This window comes from Bos mutus, chromosome 13, assembly GCF_027580195.1.
Source record: "Bos mutus isolate GX-2022 chromosome 13, NWIPB_WYAK_1.1, whole genome shotgun sequence".
Taxonomy (NCBI): domain Eukaryota; kingdom Metazoa; phylum Chordata; class Mammalia; order Artiodactyla; family Bovidae; genus Bos; species Bos mutus.
In genome coordinates this window covers 56,870,488-56,887,193 of record NC_091629.1, presented here as the reverse complement: position 1 = coordinate 56,887,193, position 16,706 = coordinate 56,870,488, and the positions used below count along the sequence as shown (strand labels likewise).

The following is a 16,706-nucleotide window of genomic DNA, read 5'->3' as shown; positions in this document are numbered from 1 at the left end:
CATTCCAATCCCAAAGAAAGGCAATGCCAAAGAATGCTCAAACTACTGCACAATTGCACTCATCTAACAGACTAGTAAAGTAATGCTCAAAGTTCTGCAAGCCAGGCTTCAGCAATACGTGAACTGTGAACTTCCAGATGTTCAAGCTGGTTTTAGAAAAGGCAGAGGAACCAGAGATCAAATTGCCAACATCCGCTGGATCATGGAAAAAGCAAGAGAGTTCCAGAAAAACATCTATTTCTGCTTTATTGACTATGCCAAAGCCTTTGATTGTGTGGATCACAATAAACTGTGGAAAATTCTGAAAGAGATGGAAATACCAGACCACCTGACCTGCCTCTTGAGAAACCTATATGGAGGTCAGGAAGCAACAGTTAGAACTGGACATGGAACAACAGACTGGTTCCAAATAGGAAAAGGAGTACATCAAGGCTGTATATTGTCACCCTGCTTATTTAACTTATATGCATAATAGATCATGAGAAACGTGGGGCTGGATGAAGCACAAGCTGGAATCAAGATTGCCGGGAGAAATATCAATAACCTCAGATATGCAGATGACACCACCCTTATGGCAGAAAGTGAAGAGGAACTCAAAAGCCTCTTGATGAAAGTGAAAGAGGAGAGTGGAAAAGCTGGCTCAACATTCAGAAAACGAAGATCACGGCATCTGGTCCCATCACTTCATGGGAAATAGATGGGGAAACAGTAGAAACTGTCAGACTTTATTTTTGGGGGCTCCAAAATCACTGCAGATGGTGATTGCAGCCATGAAATTAAAAGACGCTTACTCCTTGGAAGGAAAGTTATGAGCAACTTAGATAGCATATTCAAAAGCAGAGACATTACTTTGCCAACAAAGGTCTGTCTAGTCAAGGCTATGGTCTTTCCAGTGGTCATGTATGGATGTGAGAGTTGGACTGTGAAGAAAGCTGAGCGACACAGAATTGATGCTTTTGAATTGTGGTGTTGGAGAAGACTCTTGCGAGTCCCTTGGCCTGCAAGGAGATCCAACCAGTCCATTCTAAAGGAGATCAGTCCTGGGTGCTCATTGGAAGGACTGATGTTAAAGCTGAAACTCCAGTACTTTGGCCACCTCATGCAGAGTTGACCCATTGGAAAAGACTCTGATGCTGGGAGGGATTGGGGGCAGGAGGAGAAGGGACGGCAGAGGATGAGATGGCTGGATGGAATCACCGACTCGATGGACATGAGTTTGAGTGAACTCTGGGAGTTGGTGTTGGACAGGGAGGCCTGGTGTTCTGCGATTCATGGGATCGCAAAAGAGTCAGACACAACTGAGTGACTGAACTGAACTGAATTAAGTCCATACCTACAAGGGCGACAGCCAAATCACGGCGGGCCTCCATGTCTAATCTCCCTTGACTAGAAGGTCTTCATATTAGTTTCTTTAACTGCTTTGAGGCTGCAGTTGAGGAAGCCCTTTCCTGCCCAGTACTCTGGTTCTGATTCCTTCCCAGCCCTCAAAGTCAATAATAATCCCACAGTACATGGTGGGAACTGGTGAACGTATGGCAGGGCAGAGATGGGATGAGCTTCCTACGAATCGGACTATGAACTCCTTGCCCCAAGTGCTGCTTCTCTCGGCCAACAACTGTCCTTGAGCCAACTACACCTCAAGCCCCCATCACTTCCAGTGACACAGTGCATCTGAGCCATCTCAATCCCTCTCGTCCACTGTCACTAGCCTGTCTGGTGTCACCACTGTCCTTCCCCTGGATGACTGCACAGCCCCCCTGACGAATCTCCCCACTTCCACTCCCCACCCCCAGCAGCCAGAGAGACCTTGTGAAAAGGCAGTTTGGATCGTGTCCCTCCTCCACTCGAGTGACTTCCTACTGCCTTGACCACAAAGTCCAACTTCCTTATTGTGGCCTAGGAGTCCCCATCAGGCCATTAGCTGCATCCTCAAACCCATCTTGGTCCACACTCGCATTTGATCATCCCTCAGCCACACTGGTTTCCTTGCTAGTCCAGAGCAAGAAGGCTTCTTCCTGCCCCAGGTCCCCTCCACGAGACTTTTCTTCTCTCAGGCAATCTGTCCTCTAAGATATGGTCACTGCTGCTTCCTCTACCTTCTCAGGGCTCTGCTTGGCCACCTCCATCCCCTGTCTGAAGTGGCCACAACTCCCTCCACCCATTCCTCTCGTGTCACCCTATTATGTTGTCTTTGGAGCATTTGTCCCCGTCTCCGACTAGCCATCTTATTCATTAAGATGTATTAGTCGCTCAGGCGACTCCATGGACTGTAGCCCTCTGTCCGTAGGATTTTCCAGGCAAGGATACTGGAGTAGGTTACCATTTCCTTCTCTAGGGGATCTTCCCAACCCAGGATCAAGCCTGGGTCTCCTGCACTGCAGGCAGATTCTTTACCGACTGAGCTACAAGGGAATCCCTCTTAGTCATTACTCATTTGTATAAAATATGTTGGCGGGAGGGAACAGCTCCAATAGCCCAGAGTGGGTGACCAGGGCTACCTCTGAGGCGTATGTGTTAGAGAAGTTGATTCAGGGCCAAACATCACCATACCCAGCACACTCATACGTGGAGCTCCAGAAGAAATGGGTGAACGGACATCTCCTGGAGCCAGCATCCTGACACCATCCACACCTGCATCCCGTGGGAGGGGATGGCTGGAGCCGTGAGGGTCGCCAGGATCACTTCCTCAAGAGCCCTTTCTCCACTGCTTTCTCCCAACCTAACACACCACCATCTGCTATTCTTGATCGGAACAACTATTTTGGGGCCCTTCTAAGAGGACTTATTCTTGGGCTTCCTTTGTGGCTCAGCTGGTGAACAATCTGCCTGCAATGTGCGAGACCTGGGTTCTATCCCTGGGTTGGGAAGATCCCCTGGAGAAAGACTACCCACTCCAGTATTCTGGCCTAGAGAATTCCATGGACTGAATAGTCCATGGGGTCACAAAGAGTCAGACACGTCAGAGCTACTTTCAGTTTTACTTTCTAAGGGGGCTTACCAATTGATATCTTATAAGTACTGGTGAAAGGAAAGAAGGGAAAGTGAAGTTGTTCAGAGGAGGCTGCCAGGCTCCTCTGTCCATGGGGTTTCCCAGGCAAGGATACTGGAGTGAGTTGCCATTTCTTCCTCCAGGGGATCTTCCAGACAGAGTGCTAATTAACCCGTTTTGTATTTCATAGGAACATCTGGAGGGCAGTCTTCCTCCACTGCAGGGTCTAGCTCTCCTGCCGAAGGTCAAGGGCTGACAAGGTCAGATGGACAGAGATGGGTGGGTGGGGGTGGCGGTGCCTTCTGGCAGCAGGAACACCCTTCCTTTGGAGAGAAGGGAGGCTGGAGGCCCAGGTAAGCTCTGAATGCGGGGTGAAACTCAGGCCAGAGAGACAAAGGGCTGCTGTGTGTGGTGATGAGGGACAGATCCAGGCACAGCTTGCCTGGGAGAATACTGGCTCTGCATCCTACGAGTTCCATGACCTTGAGCAAAGCTCCTTCCCATTTTCTCATATGAAACTTGGAGTAATAGTCTCCTCTTCAAAGAGCTGCTGTGAATAATAATGAGCTAATACATGGAAAGTTCTTTGAAGTTATTATTATTGTTGTTATTTAAGCTCTACACAGAGGTAAAGTTTCTCGTATTATGTACTAGCCAGGACATACTGGGGTGTATGCATGGGCCTGGCGGGCATGTGGTATGTAATGTGTATGGCATTGTGCCCATGTGCCATGCATGGGTACACATCTATATTCTTTTCTTTCTATTCTTTTCCATTACAGGTTATAACAAGATATTGAATATAGTTCCCTGTATAGCACAAATCCTTGCTGCGTGTCTATTTCATACACAGAGTGTGTATCAGTTAATCCCATACTCTGAATTCATCCCTCCCCGCCCCTCTTCACCTTTGCAGAATCACAACCACAGAGTCAGCCTCTGAGGTCAGGATCAGGAAAATATGGCATTCTTCAGGCACGGGCCAGTCCTCCAGCTCAGTCCTGGTCACCAGGCAGGGCACAGTCCAGATGTCAGCTACCCAGGAAGCCTTGGCAGACTCCAAGCTGGACTGGGGGCCCCTCTTCTGCCTTCTCCCGGCTCCCTCTTTTTGCACTGGCCACATAGTAGTTTTAAATGTATGTTTTTTTAATGATTTATGATATGAAATTATAAATTGAGGATTAATTTAATATTACTGGTTTCATTCTCTGCCTCCCCAACTTGCTGTAAGCTCCTAGACGGGCAGACTCTGTGTCCGATTCCACTTGGTCCTGGGTGCTCAGCTGAGGGCCTGGCAGAGAGTAAACTGCTCACTTGTTTGTATTCCTGCTGAATGAATAAATTGAATTTTAACATCCTGGACTCTGAAAATTCATTGGAAAGCCCATCTGGGCCATGTTGCCCACATTCTGTCTAATATGGAAATTCAGATGTAGCCCTAGAGGGAGGGATTAGCTCTGGGCAATCTCAGGACCAGCCACACCTTCCTTTCGGGATGAGAAGCCTGGCCTTTGCCCCTGCTGTGGCCCCTGCTAGGATTCCAGGGTTTTGTGGGGGAGCTGGAAGATGCAGGCAGCTGAATCAAGCATTTGGCATCTGGAAGGGCAAGCAGTTTTGGTTCCTGGATCAGCTCCACAGAGAGGGGAGACGGGTTGGGGAGGGCGGGCCGCAGGCAGGAGCTGAGGGTCCTCACCAGGTCAGGAGCCCTGCAGTAGGGACCAAGCAACAATAACATGTGATCTCGAGGACTGGGTCCAGGCCACACAGACTGGCCTTGGCAGATTGGGGGCGCCATGGCTGCAACGGTAGCTGGTCTATTCTGAGCCCAGGGTGGCAGCTTTAGGGGCACAGGGACAGGGTGGGGGCATCTGTGAAGAAGCCTCAGTGCTTTTACAGTGGGTGTGGCATCAGGCTCCAGGGGCTCCATGGGCTGAACCAGCATCATCTCTGGACAGAATAGGAAGAGGTAGCAGACACTACTTCCTGGAGAGAGGACTTCCTTGGGGAGACAATTTCTTTTTTAAAAATATTTATTTGACTGCTCCGGGTCTTAGTTGCAGCACGAAGGACCTTCAATCTTCATTGCAGCATATGGGAGCTTTCGTTGCGGCACATGGGATCTAGTTCCCCAACCAGGGATCAAACCTGGGCCCCCGGCATTGAGAGTGTGGAGTTTTAGCCACTGCACCACCAGGGAAGTTCTGAGAGGATTTCTTTGCGAACATGTGAGAACCTAGATTTCCCCTGTGTAAGGCTTGGGTTGGTTTCAAGGGCTCAAAGTCTTACATTTGAAGGCAGGGCCAGAGCCAGGGAAAGAATATGGAACGTTACTGGTGTGGCCCCACTCTGCTCAGCTAGGATTGTGGATCCATTGTCTGAGAAATAAGAGCCTGAGATGGGGTTTCTGGGTTAAGAAATTTACCAGGCGGGTACTCTGAGTAGGGGAGTGAGGGAAGCAGGGTAGGGTGGAGAAGGAGCTAAGCAAAGATGGGGAGCCGCTGCATTGTGATCCCAAGGAGCTTTGGAGCATGAGAGGTACCACGGAGTGGCTGCTCCATTATTTGGTTAGGAGGGCAGCTCTGGGGCGTGGGGCATCCCCTCCTGGTCCAGGGTGACGACTAGGACAAAGGGGGCAGCTGTGACCAGTGAACAGCCAATACTCAGGAGCCAGCCCATAAAGGGGTCTGGGAGGGGCACCAACATCTTCCCCTATAGTAGGCACCATGGACTTCCTCACCCTGAAATCAACCTTGTACCTTCCACTATCCATGCACTCTGCTTCCACTCTCTGAACCCCCCGGGACACACCCACTTGGCCACCCCCTGATACGTGTGGGCAGGGTATTCAGACTCCGTCTGGGTGCCTCCGAGCATCCCTGGTGCTGACAGAGAGGCCAGCATCAGCACATGGATGTGGCCAAAGGAACCCTGAGATCCTGATGTAGCGATGTGGGGTAGTGGTGGGAGAGCAGGTGGGAGCGTCCACCTCAGCAGCAAGAACCCAATAGCCTAGCACTCTTATTTGGGACTGTGTGCGTGGATCCCAGTGATCCAGCAATGTTGCTTTCTCCAGTGTATGGAGAGAAGCAAGAGTCGAATATTAAACTCTCTAAGTCATCTGTGTGTTACTGACAAGCTCCACACAGGAAATTGTAACCACATGAAATATTTATGCCTCACACTGCAACGACGCTACTGACATGACAGCATGTTGTTTTTGTTTGTTGGGCTGGGTTTTTTTTTCTTTTTCCAAAGTGGACTACAAGTCCTCCAGTGAGGAAATGGCTCAGAGAAATTGTGCCTATCCCAGGAGTTGTTATCTGGGTGAAGCAGGGTTATGTGATTGGAGAACGAGGGGCCAGACCCATGCAGCCTCCTCTGTCTGGGTCATGGGCCTGGTTTGGGGTGCCTAAACCTGCTCTTCATCTCAAAATAGCTGTGTCATGAGGCCCAAGAGCTGCAGTCTCCCCCTAGCTCCTCCACACCAGGCAATTGTGATTTTTCCAGAAATGGCTAAAATAGTCACATAATTATTACTTTATTTTGAGGTTATCACCCCTAACATCTTTCAGGAAAACCAGTTAAGAGTTCCCTGAGATGCTTGCTATACTTGGGTTTGGAGGACTCCCTCTTCCCACCCTGGGCTCCTGCTGCCCTAAATGCACCTCTCACCTCCACCAGCCTGGAAACTTCCAGAGGACAGAAGCTCCATTGGGGGCAAGGGAGTGGTCGGGAGGGACTCACTGTGGTCACTTGCTGATGGGAGCTCCCTGTGTGGCCAGCACGCAAGGCCAGAGCACCTTGAATCATCATGGGAACCTACTTGCTGGCACCATCATCGCCCCACTTCTACAGATGGCAAGACTGAGGCCATCCAGGCTCTGTCGCCCACAGAGACCCTCAGGGATGGAGAAAGGGCAGGGGGGACTTTGCCCTCAACCTGGCTGACACTAGGGGCTCTGTCCTGGCGAATCCCACCACCAAGGATCACTGCAGAGGGCCTGCCCCTGGCTTACCAAGTGTAAAGAGAGACAGGCTGTTTCCAACTTTTTATCAGTTTTATTATAAAGAAATTCGAGAGAAGCACTGGGCACCAGGACAGACATTTGCAGGGTCAGAAAACAGCTGCAAACATTAAGAACCCAAACCCAAACCAAACCCCAAAGCACACACACTTTATGATAAAAACTGCAATTTTGTTCTCGATTGTTCCTCGTAAACAGACAGAAGTCATTGCTGGCTGTTTTAAATAGATGAATGTATGATTAAAAAAAAAAAGCGCAATGTCTCTGAGTGTGGCTATAAATTGTCCAGTTCCTGCTGTACAGAGGGTGAAATGGTTTGGCAGCCTCTTTTGTGCACGTCTCCCTTGAGATAAAACTTAAAAAAAAATGTGCTAACGGTCATATAAAATGCCTTTTTTTTTTTTTTTACCTTTAAGGAATCTACTTTCCGCCCCACCCCATCCCAACAAAATAATCTTACAGGTGTCTTCAGCACAGCTTCTAAAACACATAGTCAACTAATACTTACATGGAGCCAACAGTTTGTAAGTGTCATAATGTCTTGTTCACACTGTAAAACCGGATTTGCACGTCTGGCGCCGAGCCGACCCCCGCCCGGCGCATCTGGGGTGGTTTCCTGCGGCGGGGCCACCGGGCCAGGGACAGCTCCGGCGCAGACGACCAGACGGAGGGGACGGCGGCAGGCGAGGCGCGGGGTCCACGGGAACCCTGGAGCAAGCGGTCAGGGGGCGGGAGGTTCCAGCAGGTTCTTTGGGCTGGCGGCGGGCGGCGGGCGGCCTCTGCAGAGTCTGCCGGGAGGTGAGGAAGAGCCTCAGCCCTGCGCCCGGGCATCTCACTGCGCTCCGCGCCGGCGCCCTGCTTCCTGCCGAGGCCTCTTTTCTGCTGTCAGCCCTTCAGGCTCTGAGCAGCGCCCTTCCAGCAAGCCTCAGGGAGGACAGGGAGACGGGCTTAGGTGAGGTAGAGCGATTTATCCCTGGGGAGCAGGCTGGGGAGAAAGGAGGGGCTGTCAGAGCTGATGTGACCGCCCCCCACCCAGGCGTCCCCTGGTCCTCACGGAGCTGGACACAGGGCCCGAGTGCATGGGGACAGCTGCTCACTGGCCATTCATCCCCTCCCCGGATTCAGCGGCCCCTCGGAAGATGCGTGAAGGTCTGGGCCGGTCCCGTCTTTACTATCCACCTGCGGGGTGTCGGAGGGGTGTGTGTGTGTGTGTGTGTGGCGGCGGAGGGATGTGTGTGTGTGTGTGGCTGCGGAGGGGTGTGTGTGGCTGCGGAGGGGTGTGTGTGTGTGTCGGAAGGGTGTGTGTGTCTGTGTGGTGTGTGTGTCTGTGTGTGTGGCGTTGGAGGGGGGTGTGTGTGTGCGCGCGGAACCAAACACCCTTCCTGGAATCCTGGTGGGAGACCACCCGGTCCTCAGCGCTGAGGATACAAAAAGCTAGAACTTTTAAAAGTTGGGACCAAATCTCCGTTCTTCCACCACAGGAGCTCTGGTTCAATCCCTGGTTGGGGAACACAGAATTCTGCATGCCACCCGGTGCGGCCAAAAAATAATAAAAAATTATTTTATTTTAAAAAATGGGACCAAATAATGGGACCAAATCTGTGCTGTGATTGGAACCCAGAGCTCCCATGAGATCAGGCCAAAGCCAGAGAGAACAGCACTGAAACATGTATATTACCATATGGAAAACAGATGACCAGTGCAAGTTGCATGCATGAAGCAGGACACCCAAATCCGGTGCTCTGGGACAACCCAGAGGGATGGGGGGGAGGGAGATGGGGGTTCAGGATTGGGGGGACACGTGGATCTGTGGCCGATTGATCTTGATGTATGGCAAAAACCATCACAGTATTGTGAAATAATTATTCTCCAATTAAAATAAATAAATTAAAAAATAAAAGCCAGTCTCTGGCTGAGGCCACACCCTCGCTAGGCTCCTCCCTGCCCCAGCCGCTGCCCTAGCCCCACTACTGGTACGGGGTTCTCCCTGAACAAATATACATCATCAAGGGCACCAAATTCCTGCTTCAGGCTCTGCTCCTCGGGAAGCTGACCAAAGACAGTTGCTCTAGCTATGAATGCCACGCGGAAGCACTTGTGAGAAAAGAAAACAGGGTGGAGATCTCTGGTGGTCCAGTGGCGAAGAATCCGCTGGCAGGGGCCACCCCTGCTCCAGGAAGACTCCACGAGGCACGGGGCAACTAGGCTCCTGCGCCACAACTGCTGAGCCCGAGCTCTAGAGCCTGGTGAGCCACAACAAAGACCCAGTGCAGCCAAAACTAAATAAATCTGCCTGTGGAATCCTCCAGGCAAGAATGACTGGAGCGCGTGGCCATGCCCTTCTTCAGGGGATTTCCCTGACCCAGGGTCAAATCTGGGTCTCCTGCACTGCAGGCAGATTCTTTACCATCTGAGCCACCAGGGAAGACTAAATAAATAAGTAAATCTTAAAAAAAAAAAAAAAAAGAAGGAAAAGAAAAATAACAGGATGGAAGGAAAAACAGCAAGAGCGAAGATGGGCCTCAGTATCCCCCAGGCCTGGCCCCAGACAGCTGAGTCCCTACGGGTCCTTGCTTTGTTCTACTTCCTCTCCTGACGACGCTGGGCACCTGGTGCCCACGAGGCCCTCCTGCAGGTGACAGTGATCTGCAGTGTCCTCCTTGCCCTTTCCCCCCATCACCCCATCCTCATGCTACCCTCACACTGCCCTCAGCAGCTCCCACCGTGGGCAGGGGTGGGGGTGAGGCCCACCTGCAGGTGCTGACGCCACACTCGGTGCTGGGGTAACTGCTGTCCCAGTCTCCGCTGCTCGTGGGGTTGGACGGGCCAGGGGAGCGGGGTCCGGAACCGCTGGGGAACTCAGAGATGTGAGGGAAGTCCTGCCGAGAGGGGAGGAGGAGGCGGTGAGCAAAGGCGAGCCAAAGGGGTGCCTCTCAGGCAGCAAGGAGGGGATGGGGCTGTTCGCAGAGACACTGCCCCGGCTTATATGAAATTTCTGCTCCGCCCGTCTGCCTGGACTACTTCTTTCTTTTCCCTGGTAGAGCACCTTCTGGAAAATCCAGTCCTAGTCTTAGCTGCAAGGGTGGGGTGCTGGTGGTGAAGGACTTTCCTTCCCTGGACCTCAGTTTCCCACTCTGTAAAATGGACTTACTGGGCTGTGTGACCTCCCAGGGTCAAGCAGGCTTTGTAATTCCCAGTGTCCATGGAGCAATTAGCAGGGATCAGGCTTCAGAGGCTTTGGGGAGAGCCAGGAGCTAAGGCTCAGTGGCCTTAGCCTCTCTGGCCAGAGAGCAGGAATGGACAGAAGCTGAGAGAGGAGGGCCTGGGATACCCTAGGAATCTGAAGAATCTGCCTGGGAACCTGCCAGCTGTTCTCTGCAGCCAGTGCATCTCAGGCCAGGTGTACTCATCCCATTTCACAGATGTGGTCACTGAGGCTCAGAGGGATAAAGTGCCAAGGCTGAGGTTTCACAGGCCGTGAGTGGCAGGGCCAGTATTTGGAATCCCAAGCTGCCTTCCCTTTCCACAAGGGGGTTCCTCAGGAGCGCATTCTCGCTGGGTCCTGCTTACCTGTGGCCCTGGAGGTGAGGGGCTCACGGCCAGCTGCACCTGGAGTGCCATGGGAGCGGGCAGGACCGGAGGCTGGGGGGCTGGGGACATGCTGACAGGTGGGCTGAGGAGGGTGCCCTGGGCGTGGGGTGGCAGCGGCAGCTGCTGGTGCAGGGGTGTGCTGAGAGGGAAGGAGGGCGGTGGCGGTGGGGAGGCACTGAGGCTGGGCAGCAGCGACTTGGAGCCCAGCGTCCGGGCGAGGCTGGCGGGGGAGGCCCCGCTGCGGAAGGCCTGCAGGTCAGACGGGGTCAGGAAGGAGGCCAGGCCCGGCATGGCGTACATGGGCTGCTTGGGGGGGAGCATCTTGGCCGGCGGGTTCGCCTGAGCACTCTTGGTCTCACCCTGGTCAGGGGAGCTCTGGAAGGAAACAGACACCAATCTGGATAAGCCGGAACCAACGTGGATAAGCTGGAACTTGGGCCACGAGACCCACATGGTTTTGTAACCCACTGGCTGGCTCTCACGTCCCTCGGGGGAGAGCAGGGGACTCACGAGAGATCACTCAGGACCCACCACCCTTGGCTCTGACCATCCGACCACCCCATATTTTAATCCCTGGGGGTTCCCCTGTCCACGGGCGAACCCATGCTCCTCAGCCTGGCCCGAGGCATGAGCATCGCCCAGCTGGATTATCCTCTCTGTGGGCTTCTCCCAGCCTCTGTGCCTTTGCATTGGCTGTTCCCTTGATTTGGGACACCCTCTTTGCTTGGCCCTTTCTGGCCCAATTCAGAAACCATGTCCTCTGTAGCAGGTGCCAGACCACCTTCCTCCCGGGCTTGGACCACGCAACCGCCACCATGCTGAGCCTCCTGTGATACTGGTGTCAACAGAGAAGGCTGAGCGTAGGACAGGAGTAAAGGCCAGTTTTGAAGACAGGCAAACTGGGTTTGAATCCTAGTACAGCCATTTAACAGACTGGATACTTCCAGGCAAGTTGCTTAACTCCTGTGTACTGGGTTCTTGTTGGAAGAATCATGTGAAATGAGATGTGTGTAAAGTACGCAGCATGAGCTGGCACACAGGAGGTACCCTGGAGAAGGGACCGCATGCGTGTGTGCTAAGGGGTTCAGTTGAGTCCGACTCTGTGCGACTCTGTGGACTATAGCTCTCCAGGCTCCTCTGTCCATGGGGATTCTCCAGGCAAGAATACTGGAGTGAGTTGCCATGCCCTCCTCCAGGGGATCTTCCCCACCCAGGGACTGAACCCAGGTCTCTTATGTCTCCTGCATTGGCAGGTAGATTCTTTACCACTAGTGCCACCTGGGAAGCCCAGAGAAGGGACCACATTGGTCTTATCCTGTGGTGTTGATCATTCCCATGGACTTCGGTTCTTGCTCTATTCCTCAAGGACTGGGCTTAGGGATCCCAGATGTTACCTTGGAAACGAGGCTGGCCCTGTAGGCTGCCAGAGCCTTCAGATACTCCTTCTTCGCTGCTTCGGTCTTCCTCTTGTAGGCCTGAAAGATCCAAGATGTGGGTGATATCGGGGAGAGGTCAGGTGGTCAGCCTGAGCTCATAGGGCTGGTAACTGGCGTTAACCTCTGAGCTAGGTCTGCTTCTATCCCCCCCGCAGGCCCTTGAGGCGAAGCCACAGGCTTACAGCCAGTGGGTAGGAAAGCTGTGACCTGGACCCCAGACTTTCAGAGTTGGAGGCACACGATGGCTGGAGATGCTTGTTCCCATTTAACAGACGAGGCAGCAGAGGTCCAGTTTCCTCCCCCACTTAACCAAGTCGCTAGTGAACACAGCTACAGAACAGCCAAATGGGACTGGGCCTACCTCCCCGGTTTACAGATGGGCGAAGTGAGCCCAGTAGAGTCCTCAGCAGAGGCTGGGCAGAGGCTAGTTCCCCTAGTTCCAGGGGCTGGACCTGGTTCCAGACCTTCCAAGTCTGACTACAGAGCCTTGAGGGACGGCCCAGAAAGGGATGGGGGCTCACCTGCTTCTGCTCCTCTCCCAAGCTGTCCCACATGGAGGCCACGATTTTGGACACATCCCCGAAGGTCGCGCTGGGGTTCTGTCCCTTGATGGCAGCCTGAGTGTCTCTGAAGAAGAGTGCGTAGGCTGACACAGGTTTCTGTGGCTCATTGGGATCCTTCTTCTTCTTCTTCTTTGGGTTCTTGGCCTTTTTGCCAGGATCGGCTGAAGGTCTCTTTTCTCCCGACATCTGCCCAGGTGAGGGGAGTTAGAAAACCAGAGAAGCCCAGGACCTCCAGCTAACCGACCCAGCCTAGGCCGAGCTGGATCTTCCTTAGCTTTTCCCAGCTTGCCCAGCCCTCCTCACACATTGGCAATGCCCTGGCCACCCGCTGGGCTTGAATATACACACACACATAAATCATACACAAGCGAATGAGCACACATGCCCTGGGTACGAGCCCTGGGTTTTTCATTCAGAATGATGGTAAAGTTCATTCAAAAAAACACAAGAGAAAGAAACAAGTTACTGCCCTATAGAGCAATAAAACCATCACCTCTGAGCCTTTAGTCTTTTCTGCTGCACAGAAGTCATTTGTGTCTCTACAGGGAAAAATTAATTTGCCTTGCAATCAAACAAAAATTGCTTACCTCTTCATCACTTTGCCCTCACCCCAAGTTAACATCTTCCTTTACAGAATGTAAAAGCCCCCATCAATAATGAGGGAGGAATCAAAAGGAAAGTATAATCTCCCAGAGAATCATCAGATAATTCTTGAGCCTGTTGATAAGGCAGTGATATACATTGAAAGACTGTGCAGTTATCTGTTTTTGGACTATTTCCAAGTTTTGGATATATATATATCTTTTCTTAACACCTCTCCCTTCTTGTGATCACAAATAATCCCCAAAGATTATTCTTGATTGAATGAGACCGGTCTCTTCCACCACATTTCAGCTCTGCGACTTGGGGCAGGTGGCTTAGTCCCTCTGACCCTCTTTGAAGTTGCTGGATGGGAGAGAGGTTAATGTAACTGTCAGCAGGGTGACCTCACCCTGGATACCTGGCCTCTGATGCAGTCAGACTCCAGGATCTCAGTACTGTGGGCACCTGGCTTCCAGGATGGAGGGGGTGGGCACGTCCCCCACCGACTAGGACTCCCAGGCCACCCAAGGACCAGGGATTTTGGCCAAAGGCCATGGATCCTGCCACGAAGACTGTGGCTCTAATGCTCCAAGAAAATGAGGGTAATATCGTAAACTGGTAAGAAAACCACGGGCCAGACTCAGGTCTGTGGGTCTGAGGGACGGTGAGGGGCAGTCTGTGGCCACATCAGTCCTATTCTTGAGTGTTTCTCTGAGGTCACCCACCTCTCCAAGCCTCAGTTCTGTCTGCCGAGCAGATGGGGCGTTGCGGGTGGTTTAGAGTACGTGTGCTAGAGCCAGACTACAACCACCTTCGTTTAAATCCTGGTTCAGTGACACCTGATAAGTCACTTGACCTCTCCGTGCCTCAGTTTCCCCATGTGGCAATCAGAGATAATAAAGCCACCTACCACATGGGGTTGTGATAAAGATTATATGGATTAATACCTGTCATGTCCTTAGAATAGTATCTGCCCCATGCAAGTGTTTTAGAAGGATTTGTTAAATACAAATTAAATTAAATTAAAAGCACCTCCTGCCTGGACTACAGTAGTGATCAAGTTACCCTGAGGATGAAGCTGGACCAGGATCCAGATGTGCCCACCCCAGCCAGGAGGTCAGGGTCTCTGATGGATGCCACAATTACTGCCCCAGGCCTCTTCAGGGACACCACGTGGAAAGAAGTGAGAGGCCCTTATGAAGAAGAAAGGGAGGCAGACATTGTGGGAGGGAGCAAGTCTTGATTTTACCAGTGGCTCAAGGAGAGACTGTGGGAGAGGCATTGTGGGAGATTCCGGGCAAGCACAGGCATCCTTGGCTTTGATGGGTCTCTGTTTCCTGCTCCAGTAAAACAAGATGCTCTTTGACAGGGAGGGAGGCTTGGGGTCAGTGCAAAGAAAGCTCAGGAGCTGGACAGGTGGTGAGTTCTCATTCCCTGGAATGTTCTTGAAGAAGCAGGACAACCCCTGGTTCCAGGGATCTGCAGGGGTCATGTCCGCAGTGGGGGGTTGTTTTTAATGCTCCCTCTCACAGTGATGCCCAGAGGTGCCCTGTGCTGGACTACACATCTCTGTGGTCCTCCTGAAAGGTCAGAGTGGCCACAAGATGTGGCCCTGAGGATCTTGCCATTGCCATCAATGCCACCAAAATGATCCACTGGCCATTGAGGAATAAGACGTCATCACGTTTTTCCAGAATTTTCCTTGTTTTCCGACAAAGGGGATAGTTATACTCTTGTAGTCTTTTCTAGAGGTAGGTGATGCCCATTTTCCCACAGGGCCTGTCCCTTGCTGATGGGAAGGCGTTCTAAGGCATCTGAAGCCTTTGCATCTCCATCCCCACGTACCTTGAAATGTGCCTCCGACTCCTCCTCCTGAGTTGAACTGGAGGGAGAGGGGGTCGCTGACTTGCTCCCTGGGGGTGACGGGGAGCTGTGGGCAATGCTGCTCCGGATGCCCATCTGAGAAATGAGCTGGGACTGGCTGAGGGCGCTCATGTGGCTGGCCAGCATTGCCGGGCGGCCCAGCAGGGGCCCTGGTCGGCCCGAGTCATAGGCAGCAACCTCCGAGTGGACCATCTCCTGGATCTAAGAGAGGAGGAGATTGCTTGCTGAGTTAGAAAGGGCCAGCACATCAGCATTGTCAGACTCAGAGGAGGCGGTCTGCTCTGACCTGTGGCTTCCTCAGGGACCCCTGCATGATTCGGTGCACCCCTGGGGGGCGCCATTCTGCTGACAGTCACCCTGGACGTCTGGCCGGTCAGCATCTCAGCCCTCGTGAGAAAGCCCACTTCAGTTGTGAATAAGTTATTTGATGATATTGGATCTTCTCTCCTGAAACACGGTATATCTTTGCATTTATTCCCTGTACAGCATAACAGCAAAGAGCAGAGATGCTGGAAGCCGCCTGCACTTTGAAATCTGGTTCCGCTTGTACACTGGGTGACTTTGGCAAAGTTACTTAGCCTCTCTGTGCCTCAGTCTCTACATCTGAAAAATGTGGATAATGATTAAACCTACCTTCTAGGGGTGTTAAGGATTAAATATGCCTGGCACACGGTAAGCCCTATACTGTATAAGGGTTTGTTAAATACAAAAAAAAAATAAATCCCTTAAGAACATTTGCACTTTCCCCCCGCCACCATAGGTCAGTAGTGTTCTTACTATCTATTCCCCAGGATATTTTCTAACTGGTTATTTTTGGAATATAAAGAAAACTACTGAGTTTTACATACAGGCACTTCTCGTACTAATCATATTTAGAACAGTGTGTATTTTTCACCTAAAAATTATACATGTATATAGGTACACACACACTGTTCAGTGAAGCATACCAATTTACATATTCTTATAGTTATTTTTATTTCCTTTAAATTTGTGGTCAAATTCTAATTTCTAATATCTAGTATCTGTGTTTTCCTTTTCCTTTTTATTGGAGAAGTTCATCAGTTTTCTATTTTATTTTGTGGGATTGTTTTTTTTCCTCCTTAAAATAATCAAATCTCAAATTTGTTTATCGGGTCTACTCTTTCTCTGCTTTCTAATTCTTTATCTTTATTCATCTCTTTATAGTATCTTTATCTAATTCTTTTATATTTATTAATCTCTTCTGCTTTTGCAGTTTGGTTGGTGTTGCTTCCCCCTCAATTCTGAGTCACATTTTCAATTCATTATTTTCATCCTCAATGTTTAGAAATATGTTTCATGCTATGAATTTCCCTCTGAACATGACCTTAGCTTTTCCCAGACTTCATCTCATGAGATTTTCATTATTATCCTTTTTGATATACTTATTCCTAAATTTTATTTTTAATTTCCTCTCTCATGGAACCGATGTTTAAGAAGACTTTTGGAATTTCTGAGGTTAAAATTTTTTGTTGTTTCTTTCCTTTCTGCTATTCATTTCTTATAACAAAAGTGATCAAAGAATATAATCTGTACCGTTTGTACTTTAGAGAATTTATTCTGGTTTCCTTGGGGACCCAAACATGCTTATTTTTTAACATTCTTTTTTTATTGTAGT

At 51.0% G+C, this 16,706-nt stretch overlaps 1 protein-coding gene across 4 annotated transcripts in view; it reads right to left on the bottom strand.

Annotated features, from left to right (window-relative positions):
• Positions 1-7,028: 7,028 nt before the first annotated feature.
• The window catches only part of TOX2 (TOX high mobility group box family member 2), a 156,616-nt gene continuing 146,938 nt past the window's right edge, over positions 7,029-16,706 (bottom strand). For 3 of the 4 annotated variants that reach the window (XM_070381768.1, XM_070381770.1, XM_070381771.1), the window contains 6 exons: positions 15,032-15,271; positions 12,563-12,790; positions 12,000-12,080; positions 10,585-10,980; positions 9,766-9,893; positions 7,029-7,802 (listed from right to left, as the gene is read on the bottom strand). In XM_070381768.1, coding sequence (XP_070237869.1) covers positions 7,736-7,802; positions 9,766-9,893; positions 10,585-10,980; positions 12,000-12,080; positions 12,563-12,790; positions 15,032-15,271 — 1,140 coding nt within the window. In that variant the 3' untranslated portion in view covers positions 7,029-7,735. Of the gene's footprint in view, positions 8,000-9,765; positions 9,894-10,584; positions 10,981-11,999; positions 12,081-12,562; positions 12,791-15,031; positions 15,272-16,706 lie in introns of all 4 variants that reach the window. The other variant, XM_070381769.1, reaches the window with a different exon arrangement.